Raw genomic sequence first — 12847 nt, 5'->3', positions numbered from 1 at the left:
GCTCAGTGACAATCTGGGGTGACTCCAGCTGGTGGAGACCTCAGGAAGCCCCAGTCCCAGTTCCTCAGCTCCCTTCTTCCCTCCCCACCACCTCCTCCTTAAGCAAAGATCAAAAAGCACAACCTCAGCCACCCAACCCCACTGCCTCCGTGAGTGCCCTCAGCCACTCCCAGCTCTTGAGGAGAACCTGGAGACCCTTCAGACACCACCAAATGAAGTCTCTTCACTGCACCCCATTCTGCAAGTGGAAAAATTTGCAAGGACCAGGAATGGCAATGGCAAATTGCTTTCTCCTCCTCTGGGCTCTGCTCCTGGACCAAGGGTTGAGACGGGCAAAATTTGGTGGACAATGGGATGAAATTCAGAGGGATTTTCCTGTTGGGTGGAATAAAATCCCCAAAAAATCTTCAAGCCAGACCTTTTGCTCCTACTGCATATGCCAGGAGTGGAGACTGACTGGATGCAAAGAAAGAAGGAGAAAAATCAGTCAAATTATTTTTAAAAGTGCTCTCCCAGCCTACAGGCATCCTCTTCTCTGTACACAAACCCTCCTGGGATACACAAACCCTCCCAGCCCATCTGCCTCAAAAATCAGCTACATCAGTTACCACCTTCCAGCTTTTCCCTTGAAGTGATTCCCTGCAATGGCTCCTCACCCTTCCCTTGCCCCTGGTGGTATTGATCCACTCAGGAAGATGGGAATTGCAGGAAATAAAGGGTCTCAAGGGCCTATTTCTCCACCTGTAGCCCATTTGATCGCTGGGAGAGCCCACGCCACCAGGATTTATCTCCCACCTTGTTTTCCCAAGCTACTTTCTATGGCTGTTTCACCAACATAACAGTAAAAAAATGTGGCACATAAACCACCCCAAATAGTGTCCAGGGATGTGATATCCTATAAATCCCAGGAGAGTGTTGTTTGGATCAGGCTTGCTCCATTCAAGTCATCTCCTCACTGGCCATAGACCAGGGGCTCTTCCAAAGCCCACAGAGCTGCTGGAGAGAGATTCCTTCTCTCCTGAGACTTGGCAGTGGTGTTGGGAGCCACACTCTCAGAAAGGCTCCTGGGGGAACAGAATCAGTGATTACCCAAATTAGTTTCTAATAGCTTTTATCTCCTAATTTCTACTTTGTCAAGTGCTAAAATCCATTAATAATCAAGAGACCATGTGGAAAAACATTTAATATCCCAGCTGCCAAGAGCTCCCACCCTGTCACACTCCAACACAGCTACAGAGGAGGAGGAAAAAAATAAAATGTGATTTTTTTAATCTTGAATCCAACTCTCCAGTTAAACTGTCTCCTGCTTTTGCTGATCAGTGAGACAAATCCATGTATGAAGCATTAGATCTTCCACCTCCTTCTTCTCCTCTCCTGCCCTTGCTGGACAAAGGGTGCCTCATCCCTGAGTTGGCTCCTTCCTAGAGGGACCCAAAGGTTGGTGGCCAAGGTTGGTAACACCCTGGATTCATCCTGTGCCTGGTGCTTCCCATCCAAATGAAGGCAGGATGCTGCCTTCTATGGGACAGGCATGTCCACACAGTTCTCCATGGGCTGAGGTTGGGGTGGATAATTTCCACTCTCTACCAAAATGCTGCACCCCTTCATTCCACCCACACACCCTTCAAGTCTCTCAGGTTTAGTCATTCCTTATCTTGGCCTTGCAGAGCTGACCTCAGCCCTCCACCCACAGCCTGGAAATCCACTTCCATGCTCAGGTGGAAGCTCACCCCCACCTTGCTTCAATTTGCATCATCCCCCCTCTCCTAATCACCTGTTTGAACAGTTTAATGGGCTTCTAATAAAATATTGCATTTCTGAAGCTCCCTGTGATGGAATAATTGCCCCCAGCATGCCCAGAGGGATGCACACAACCCCTGCATAGCATTGCCCATGGCTTTTTGTGGCTGGGCTGCTTCCCCAGCAGCAGAGGAGGGAACACAGCCCTGCATCCACCCCAGAGGTTGTTGCAACAGCAGAGTTGGGCACAGGGATCCAGGGGGCGCAGCCAGAGGTGAGCTTTGGGCAGGAGTGCCAGAGGGTTTCAGGCAGCCTGGGGACAAAAGCTGGGAGCAAGGAAGGAATTGGGATGTTGCTGCATGCTGTGGGAGCTGCTGGGAGCAGGGAGGCATGGGAGGGCTGAGCAGGGTCAGTGCCTGCAGCACAGTGTGGGTCTCAATCCCAGAGCCAGGCTGACTGTGGGACAGCCTGGTTTAAAGATCAGTTCTGTAAAACATCCCCTGGCCCCACCACATTGCTCCTTCCTCTCTTGCCAAGAGGATGGTGACCTGGAGGAGGAGATTGAGGTGCTTTCCTTAGCAGCTTAACCATTGCTCAGAGGCAGAATCAAGAGTGACTGAGCCAGTACAGCAAAGCCAGTATCCCCACAGAACCAGTAAATCCTCATCTCCCCCTGAAGGGGCTGCCCAAGGCCTGATGGGGACTTGCAGACCCTGTCCTGAGCCCCAAAAATGCCTCAAAGAGCCCAGGCTCAGGTGCTGCCTCACAGAGTGGGCAGATGGAGCCCTGCCAGGCAGGATCTGGACTTTGTCAGGACATCAGTGACCCTCCTGGGGAAGGCTGGCACAACACTGCCACCACGCACACTCATCCCTGCTTCCTTCCCCAGCTCTCAGTGCCTGCTTATGGATTTTATGGATTTATTTGTGTTTTGCTGTTGGCTCACACATCATTAAAGAGCTGCTGTGATGTTGGCACTCCTGAGCCACCCATTGACAGCTGCTCTGTGGTCACATCCACACATGGACTCAAAGGATGTGGACTCCTCCATGGAAACCCCTCCAGGCATGTGCAGCCTCACCCAGGAGCAAACCCTGTGCAGGCTCTTTTACAAAGTGGTGGAATCATATCATCTAATCAGGGGGTGATGGGGTGCTGGGATGGGATCCCAATGCTTTTCCAGGGTTTTGCCCCTACCCAAGAGAGATTTAGTTGCTGGGGGTGGGGTGTAGTAAGGTCACAAACTGAAATATATCCAGACACATACAGTACATAAAACTACAGTCTGTTTCCCCTCTAATTGGTAATAAATGTAAATGTTTAGTTATGCCTGGCTTGGGAGCTATGAAAAACACATCTGGCTGGCTGGTTTTCCTGCCTGCCATCTGTAGCTGAAAGGAAAAGCAAGAGGTGCATGTGTGAGCACCTGAGGAAGGCAGCAGGGGCAGAGAGGGAGCAGGAGAGAGGAGGAGGAGGAGGATTGCTGGAGCAGGTTGGCATCAGAGGGTGGTTTCTGGTTTCCCTGCTCATGGGGACCTCCAGGTTTTGCATCTCTGCTCAGTTCTTCCTCCTCTCCCAGGTAATAACCCACAAGGGAATGGCCCGTGCCTTCCAGAGCTGCTGACACAGAATTCCCTGGCACTGATGGGGAGACAAAACCAGAAAGCCCCTGGAGGTCTCCTGCTGGCCATTAATCACCATTAACCAGAAGCTCTGATCTGGTCAAACCTTGAGCAGTGCTTTGTGCATCCCTTCAAGCAGCACAAAGCCCTTGCAGCTGAAATAGCCAGACCAAGCTGGCAAAAAAGGGATGCTCTGTCCCCCCTGCCCCTGTCCCAGAGCCATCCTTAGGTCCATAAAACCCAGCCTGCAGCACCATCCCCACCAGTTAAAGACTGGGAGGAAACTACTGATCCAAAGAAGAAAATGCAGAGCTTTAAAAACTTTCTCAGTGCCAAGTCCCCAAGGCTGGGGAAGTTTGGAGAGCTGAGAAAGCTAATGAGCACAGAAAAGCAGGTCTGGTGCAGAATTAACACAGGGGGAAGTGTAGATTCCCCCCCTCCCTGCACCTGCTTTGCTGCCCTCTCCCAGAATCTGCTTCAGCCTCCCAGCAACGCCACGATCCCCATTCCCTGCTGGACTCACACCTGCCCCATCCCAGCTGGAGTGCTGGCACCCAGCAGCCTTCCTCCTCCTCCTCCTCTGCCCGCCCGCTTCACTCTTATTCTGGCAGCACCGCCTCTTACTTTGAAGCAGCTTTCCTTGGAGCGGCAGCCTCGCTTCCCGGCCGTCCCCAAAGAGCCCGCGAGTGCTCGCTCTCCCTCGTCCCTCCTCCCGCCTTGATCAAGGCTGAAGGCTGGAATCCAAGTGCATTGATCAAAGCGGCTTCTTCGGGCGAGATTCTCTGGCAAGGAAAAGCAACAGTTGCTGAGGAGCTGCTCCAAGGGCCGGCGGCTCCTTGCCAGGAGGGGAGAAGGGCTTCACACACCCAGGGCAGGGGGGCAAAGGGGTTTCACTGCCCGGAGAGGCTGCCACAGCACAGAGGGTGCTGCCTGCTCCCCAGGTACTTGGGGCTGAGCAGCAGCCAGATATCCTGATTCTGAGCTCTCCTGGGGAAAGATGCAACTGTGCATATGGCTGGGACAGAGATGAATAACACCAAGGTCTTTTGCCTCGAAACAAAAGCCCCCATTCCTGGGGGCCAGCCTTAAAGCAGCTTAGACTGAGTGCACAGAGTGCCTTGAAGAGCAGGGGGTTGGCAGGCCCTGGCAGCAGCCCCTGGTTCTGTGCCGAGCCCTGGGGCCGCGTGCCAGGTGCTGGTGCCAAGGTGAAAGTGGAGAGATCAGGCAGCCAGATGGCATCCTCCACCAAAATAACCATGGGCACAAAGCATCCTCCACCAAAATCACCACAGAACATAAAACATCCTCCACCAAAACAACCACAAAGCATCCTCCCACAGAAACAACCACAAAACATCCTCTCACCAAAACAACCACAAATATCTTCCCACCAAAACAACCACAAAGCATCTTCCCACCAAAACAACCATGGACACAAAGCATCCTCCCACAGAAACAACCATGGGACACAAAACAGCTCATCCGCCATTGAGGGCTGGAGCCAGCTCCGATGCAGCTCCAAGAGACTGTCCCAGGAGGGGAGGGGGCAGCAGGAGCATGGCCAAAGCCCCGTGTAACTCAACCAAACCCATCTGCAGTCTCCCAGCAAAACATACACCCTTCAAAACCCTGGGGCAGGCACTCCTGAGAGGTCACACTGGCCCCCAGTTACTGGGCACACTCACTGCCAAGCTGGCAGGCAGCTGGGGCCACACTACCTTATTCCCTGGTGGATTCAATCCCCACTAGCTCCAGCTCTCAGAGGTCTCCAGGGTCAGGCCATCAGCAGGTGCAACTCCAAGAGATTTACACCATCCACCTGTGGGGAAGGGTCAGATGTGGCTGGTGCAGGAGGAAAGGCCAGCAGTGACATTGGCATGCTGCTCCTGGCAGCCTCCAAGCTGCTGCAGCAGCTGCCTTTGAGCACTTTTCATCTAATTCAATGAAAATGAGATGTTCAAGTGAATGAAGATAATTTAATAATGAATAGCTCCAACTTATCGGAGAAGCTCTCCATCCCTGCCTGACAGTTGCTGCCTCTAAGTGCAGTTTAATAAGGGAATCACCATCACTCAGCCCTGTGGTAGCAAATCAACATTTTGTTACTCAGGGAGAAGGCTCTGCGCTTTCCTAAAGGGTGAAGCTATTTCTCAGGGAGCCAAAAGTCTATTGGGCTTTAAAAGGAAAAATGAGAAAAAAGAAAAAGCAAAAAAAAAAAAAAAAAGGAAAAAAAAAAGCAGAGGAAAATAATGAACCAGCAAAGCAGCCCATCTTCAGAGGCAAAATGTAATTAAAAATAAAAGCCAGCTTGAAGAAGGCTGTAAGTCATCACAAGCAGCAGCCAACACAGAAGTGAAAGTGATGCTGGCAGAGCCTGTGAGCAGGGACACAGGGGGTCCTGAGGCTGCACTGAGCCACAGCAGCATCCCAGGAAGACATTTTAATCCATTGGGGTGCTGCTTTTCCCAGCCAGGACCAGGATGTCTCTGCTCCTTGCCATCCTCCCTGGCTGCCTCTGGGGCTGGGACAGGGCACCGCCATCCAGCTGTTGGGTGCCAGCTCTGGGGTTATGCTCCCAGCCTCCAGCACTGCTGCCAGTCATCCCCACCCAAAATCCCTCTGTCTGTACAGCCAAACCAGAAAACACCCACAGCATGTCTCAGGTGAAGATGGATTGTGCTGGGGAGCATCCCTGGCACGATAACAGCACTACACACAGGTCTGAGCAGCCGGGCAGGCAGCCTTGGGTCCTCATCCTGCTGCCCAACAGCAGGCAGCCCTCATCCCCGCTGGATGGGAAATTCCACAGCCAGTTATTTCCCCAAGGCACAGCTCTGCCTCTCCCAGCATCGATCCGGCTGCATCCCGCCTGCCGGGCAGCGCCGGGGGATGCCGGCCCCGCGGGCTGCTGCTGACACCTGCCAGCGCTGAGCGCTTAATTATTAATTGCATTTCCAGTAGCAATTGTTGCTCGTGCCGATGGAGCTGGAGCAGACATCACAAGCAATTAGCAGGGCCTGGGCTGGCGCTGGGCCGGACCTGCTTAGCGCTCTGCTCACGTCCTGCGGCGCCGGGAACCAGGAGCCAGGAGCGCTTCCCATCCCTGCTCGGTGCAGCTGCCACACGCCCTGACTGGGCATGGTGGGCACAGACAGCTGCGCTGCCACCAGCCAGCCCTGCCATGGCGCTGGCACTGTCCCCTCCTGCAGCGCTGTGCAGCAGGATCTCAGGTTCTCTTGGGGTCACTCTGACCCCAAGATGGGTCATAAAGTCTCTTTTCCCAACCTGGTGGTCAAGGAAGGAGTCAGAGCTCTTCTATTCTCGGTCTCAAGATTGTTTATTGTATCTTACCTATAAAATTTTTACTCCTGTCCAGCTGAGGTCCGCTCAGCATGACAGTCCAGGCACTGTGCCTGCCCCCAGGGCAGTGTTATTTTTTTATACTAAAAACTACATGTACATTATTTACAATAACTTCCCAATACCTATCACCTATGTTAAGACAGTGAGCTTCTACTCTGAACCAATCTAAAAGTGCCAACATCACCCAGAAGATGGAGGCCAAGAAGAAGAAGGAGAAAGGCTGGACACACCCAGATCCCTCCATCTTGCCCCCTGAACCCCCATTCTAAAAACCCCAAAAATCTATTTTTTCACCCTGTGATAAATTCACTATCATTCTAGTTAAACTTTCGTGGCTTGTAATTCTTCGTATAAAGGTTGGTAATTGTTTTTTCCAAGGGCTAAATCACAGGCACAGGGATCTTGGGCTCTGTGCCAAGGTCTCTGAGTCCCCTGGGCAGGGGCTCGAGCCCTCCAGGGCAGCCAGAGGAATTTCCTGAGTTCCTACAGCAGCACATGTGGGACATTGGCTGCTGTGCCACCCTTGGAGGCTCCAGGTCTCCTGGGCAAGCAAAGCCATGAGCAGGAGAGGTGGGAGCTGTGCCCCAAACCCAGTCCTGAGCAGAGCTATCTCAGGGCCAACCTCACCTCTGCCCCAGCTCAGGTGTTCAATCAAATTAATTTCTATCATAACCAAAGTGACTGGCCAGTGGAGTCCAAGCGGGCTTTTCCTGCTCATTGAAACCGTTCCATAGCTCAATTTTGGGAGCTTATTTTCCACTTCATTGAGTGCCATGTTACTGCAAATGAATATATTCCTTGGTTGGTGTGATGGAAAATACAGCTGTAAATGCTTTCTGCTTCATTTGGGTAAAGAGCTCCAGATAGGACTAAGTATAAAGAGAATTTAAATGCTCGCCTTCATTAAAAAAGTTGTTTCCCATTCTCTTTCTTCCTGAAAATACAAGGCTGCTGGTGGAGAGAGCAAAAGAAGGCTTTAAATTTACATCAGTGTCATGCTAACCCAGATCACTCCCCACCCGTGACTGACGGCACAGCAGCTTCAGTTCCACAGGTTGAGAGGAGTGGGAAGAGGAAGGCAGGGGATGGGATGCCCAGTGCTGCATGCCCAGGTCACCCTAACCCATGCCCAACTCTTTACCTCTATGACTGCCTCTGTGACTCCTCCCAGGAAGCTGTAGGGAGCAACTGAGCCTCCTTTTCTCCAGGATAACCCCACCCAGCTCCCTCAGCCACAAGGATAGTGCTCCAAGCCCTTGTCCAGCTCTGTTGCCCTCCTCTGAACAGGTTCCAGCACCTCAAAATCTTCCCTGTACAAGGGACCCAAAGCTGAACACAGGATTTAGGCACCTCAGCAGTGCCCAGTGCAGGAATGAGGTTCTGCCTCTTCCCACAGCCATATCCTGTGCTTGGCCTTCCTGGATCCCTGTCCAAGCTAGCCAGCAGCCTGGCAGTCTCCCTGCTATCTCCCCAGGCCAAAGGAGGGAGAGGATGCTCCTGCTCCAGCTGGGACTGGCAAAGTCACCAAGAGCAATCCTGTGTCATGCAAAATCTGAGCTGATTTCTCCCCTGGAAGGGCCACTGCAGCCCAGGGAGACACCTCAACAGGTCTTGGGAACCTTGAGCCTTCCAAATCCCACTGGGCAGGATGTCAGGTTGTGCTCTGCTCAACACCAGCAGAGTGAGGGGAGCCTTCCATCTCTGCTAAATCCAAGTTTAACCCAGGAGGAAATACACCCTGGCTTCCCAGGATTTACCCAGAAACAGGTCACCCCAGCAGGGCTGTGGCAGAGCAGGAGGGATGAGGGATAGGCAGCAGGATAAACAGAGTTCACTTCAATCACAGAATAACCTCCTATTGCACGTTTGCTAAATTTCAAACTGCAACTTCTTACCCCCCAAATATTTGTGTGGAATTGGTGGGAGTGAGTTCCATGTAAGATTCATAGAAATAACTGAGGTTAATCCAACTTTCCATTTCAGTGAAGAAGCCAGGAGTAAAGTGACATCCATGGCTCTCTTACCTCTAACAAGCCACTTCTCACAGACTGCTCAAACCAAAGGGACCCAACAACACCATGGAGCCACAACAGCCTCATGTCAAAGACTGCCCTTCCATTTCTCCTCCTCTGATCATGAAGTTCATCACACTGTTTTCCAGCAGAATCTCAGGCAGTTTTTGAAGGTATTAAATGGCACCATTTCAATCCCCAAGGCATGGGGACAAGCCTGATTGTGCAAGGGCAGGACAGGGAACCTCCCACCCACCATCCAAGCCCAGAGAGCTGTCTCAGCCACCCCAAGACATTGGCATGGAATCCCACGTGGCCTGACCAGCCTGGCACCCTCACATTATCCAGCTGGAATCCCACCACCCACTACGCCACACAACCTTCCCTTGCAGCTTCAATAGCTGGCAGCAGCTGTGAACAATTACCACCCAAAACCTGGATGAAGTACAAGGTGATATAATTATCACCTTAATGGCATTTCAAGACTATCACCGTGGGCTGGAGGTAAAACTTGAGCTGAGTGAGTGTAATAAGCATATCTAATGTAATATTTGCAGGGAAGGGCAGGCTGGCTTTAGGGAGGATTACGGTAGCTTTGCAGCTTTGTGTAGCTTTACATGGGATATTTAACATGCAACAGATAAAGCAGGATGAGCCCGTGATGGCTGCAAACCCTGAGCACAGCAGCAGCTCTAATGCTGCCTCCATCTCCTGGTAAGGAGGAGATTACATGCTCAGAGGCTGGGTGGCACTGGAGCCTTGCCCTGGGTGCCTCCACCATGGTGGAGCAGCCAGCAGGGTCCCCATCTGTTGGGAAGGATGAAAGTTTGACAAGGAAGTCTCACAGATATGCGTGCTTAGCAGAAAGATTTTTGAATGTAGAATCTGGAGAAGGAATAGAGATGGAAGCAAGTCTTGATATAGAAGAAAAGAACTGCTGAGCCAGTCTTACTGGATAACCAAGGAGGCAAAGGGTGTGTTAGTTAGAAGGGGTTTGTACGGATTAGAGCAAAGGATAAACCCACCCCAAACAAGATGTTTTTACCAAGCAGAAAGAGCACAGGCAAACAAGTCAGCAAATGCTGCAAGTAGAAAAAAGGTCTCAGAATTTTCCACTGCAAGAAAAGTGGAAAACAACTTCTAGCTTAAACTGCAATGTACTGACTTTTAGTGATTGGAGAACAGTAACATGAAGATGGTAATTATGGCAGTTATGATAGGCTATAGATAATAGTTAAGGTATAGATTGGTTCTACTGTATTAAGATGCTCAGCAAAGTACAGAATGCATTGTAACCAAAAGAAAAGTAAATAATGCATTGTAACCTAAACTAAGGGTCTGCAGGCCTGCCTGCAGCTGGAGCTGACAGCTGTAGGCACAGCTCTGTCACCCACAACCCTGAACTGCTGAAACTCTTGATGTAATAAATTGCATTTTAGAGAGCCCCTGGAGTCCCACATCTCTCATTCAGGCTCTTACACCCATCCTCTTGGCCATGGCCAGACACTGTGTCCCCTCCCAGGCAGACAGCTGAAACCTGCTGAAGGCAATGCATCATTCTCCCCCAGCCCACAGCAGGCTCCAGACCTGCAGATCCTCCTGGAAGGTGCTCCCTCATCTTTGCCCATCTCTGGATGGGAACAGATCCCAGAGGGACCTGGGTGTGGCTTAACTGGGCTCACAGGAGCCCAGCTCTGGGTGCATCCACATGCCCTCTCCTCTTGGTGCCTTCTCCAGCCCAGGAGCCTTCCCCAGCTCTGACTCCATGGCTTGCACCCCCAGAAGCAGCCAGGCACCTCAAGCCTGTGTGAATTAGGGAGGGAGCAGTGGGCAAGGACTGAGCAGGGGTTTTCAACTGGCCCTGCTGACTCACACACCCAGAGGGACAGAAATCCCAGGGAAGGCAGCACCTGCACAGAGCTCCAGGGATCTGCTGCACACGTCCAAGACCTCAAACACCCATGGCACCAAGAAGTGATGGTTTATTCAGGTTTAGAGACCTTCCTAAGCCTAACAGATAACCAAAATTATTCTTCTTGAAGGATTAAAAAACAGAAAAGAGCTTTGCAGGTCTCAAATTCCAGAGTGGTTATCCAAAGCAGAAGGTGCAGGCACCTGAGAGCCCAGACTGCCCTGGGGCCAGCCAGGCCTTAGGTAATATCCTATATAAAGCTCCTGCCTCCACATGCTGCCCCTTGGAAATGCTGCTTTGAGATGCATCAGGCTTTGCTCAGCTTTGAACCACCAGGTCACCTTGTTGTTAATTAATGCTCCGCTAAAATTATGTTTGGGGGCTACTAAGGTTTATTGGGTAGAAAATTATTTCAAATACAGAGAGCAGGCAGTAAAGACTGGAAATATGTTTTCAAGTATAAAGCTAATTGCTGCAGGGAATCCCTCTGGGATCCATTTGGAGCCCTTGCTTTTTTATTTCCTTCCTCCGTTAACGACCTGGCCAAGGTTTGTGGAACAGCAAATGCACAAGTGGCTGCTGGAGGGATGGTGCCCTGCACATGGCACCTGGCACAGGGGCATCCACAAGTCTCCACATGTGCCCAGCCACGTGCCCTGCCACAGCAGAGCAGGGCTGTCACTTCAGTTTTTTAAGATTTTCTAAGCCTTCTGATGTTGACATTCTTGTAGTGAACTTTCTCACACACTTTCTCTAAATAACTCATTGTTTTGCACTCCTTTATGAAAGAAGAGAAAGTTGATGGATTGTTGGTTTTCCCAGTGTCATTGGTGGCACTGTCACCCTCCAATCCACTGTCACTTTTGGAAATATATAAATGTTGGAGTCAGAAAATAAACTTCTCTTTTCCTTCACCTTAAGAACAGCAGTGTGTGCTTGTGTTCCTTCGTGTCCTATAGTGACACAGGGCAGCCTGGCAACCAGAGAATCCAGGAACTGCTGATGTTGGGAAGGACCTTTAAGCACTGCCAAACCCACCCCAAGTGCTCATCCACCCGTTTTTTGAACACTTCCAAGAAAGATGATTCACCTCATTGCTGCTCCAACTATTCTTTCAGTGAAAAAATTCTTTTCCAATACCCAATCTAAACCTTCCCTGGAGCAACCTGAAGACATCTCCTTTTGTCCTGTCACTGGTTACCATGGTGGCAACCTTGCTGGATCCACTCTGCTCTCAGCTGTAGGGCTCCTTGTCATCTTGCTGTTCTCTGCATGGCTTCAGTGAGCCACAGCAGAAGCCTGTCCCACCTCCTGCTGGCATGGGTGTTTCTGGAGGGGAACCCCAAGAAAGGGATCCCAGGAAAGCCTTGTGCAGGTCCTCACACACACCAGTGTTGGGATTGCACTTGAAGTCATTATGAAGCAACGGTGTCTGGAAAGTGAGACTGGCCTAAAGCCAGACTTGTGACCAAAGGCCTTTGCTTCAACATCCCAAAGCACCTGTTTGTCTGAGAAAAGATGTCCTGCCTGATTTCCTGCAGCCTCCAGCCATCCCAGCAGGAAGGAGTGAGTCCTCATTTCCAGGAAGGGGTCCACTCCTCACAGGTGTATGTAAAGTAAAATAAAAATGCACCAACTTCCCAGGCCAGGCTCAGCCACAGTTGGATGAGGAGTTACCTTGCTGAGCATCTCATGAGGATGCTGAGGGGCAGGGGCTCCCTGGCTCCCAAACCCCAAGGTCAGACTCTGCTGCCCTGCTCTGCACAACTGGAGAAGCATTTGCACAAGCCTAAGTGCTTGTATGGACCACAGCCCACGTGGACTGAGGGGCTTGAGTGGCACACATGGCACTTTTCTTCTTCCTTTTTGTTGGTGGGATTTTTTTGTTTGTTTGTTTGTTTGGGTTTTTTGGGTGTTTTTTTTTTTTTGCCCTGATGGTGCCCTTTGAGATATAAGTGCACAGTGGTGACCGAGAACAAGTTGGTTTTATGAATAAAACCAGAATAGTTTTATTCATAAAACCATCTCATCCTCCACTCAGTTTGGTGATGGGAGAACACGCTGAACTGCCTTACTTGCTATGTTCAGCCACTACTTTGCTCTACTTAATTTTGCTTCCCAGAGGAAGCATCTCTCCCTCCAACAGCTCCTTACTCCAGCACCTCTGAGGCACACAAGGCTCCAACACAAGCCAAGCA

At 51.0% G+C, this 12847-nt stretch overlaps 1 protein-coding gene across 7 annotated transcripts in view; it reads right to left on the bottom strand.

Annotated features, from left to right (window-relative positions):
* LOC135450838 (uncharacterized) overlaps positions 1 to 12847 on the bottom strand; it is a 118191-nt gene that overhangs the window by 3704 nt on the left and 101640 nt on the right. For 6 of the 7 annotated variants that reach the window (XM_064719385.1, XM_064719387.1, XM_064719383.1 and 3 more), the window contains one exon: positions 3987 to 4144. In XM_064719385.1, coding sequence (XP_064575455.1) covers positions 3987 to 4144 — 158 coding nt within the window. Of the gene's footprint in view, positions 1 to 3986; positions 4145 to 5080; positions 5182 to 12847 lie in introns of all 7 variants that reach the window. The other variant, XR_010441165.1, reaches the window with a different exon arrangement.

Source organism: Zonotrichia leucophrys, chromosome 8, assembly GCF_028769735.1.
Source record: "Zonotrichia leucophrys gambelii isolate GWCS_2022_RI chromosome 8, RI_Zleu_2.0, whole genome shotgun sequence".
Lineage (NCBI taxonomy): Eukaryota > Metazoa > Chordata > Aves > Passeriformes > Passerellidae > Zonotrichia > Zonotrichia leucophrys.
This window is presented reverse-complemented; position numbering and strand designations above follow the sequence as displayed.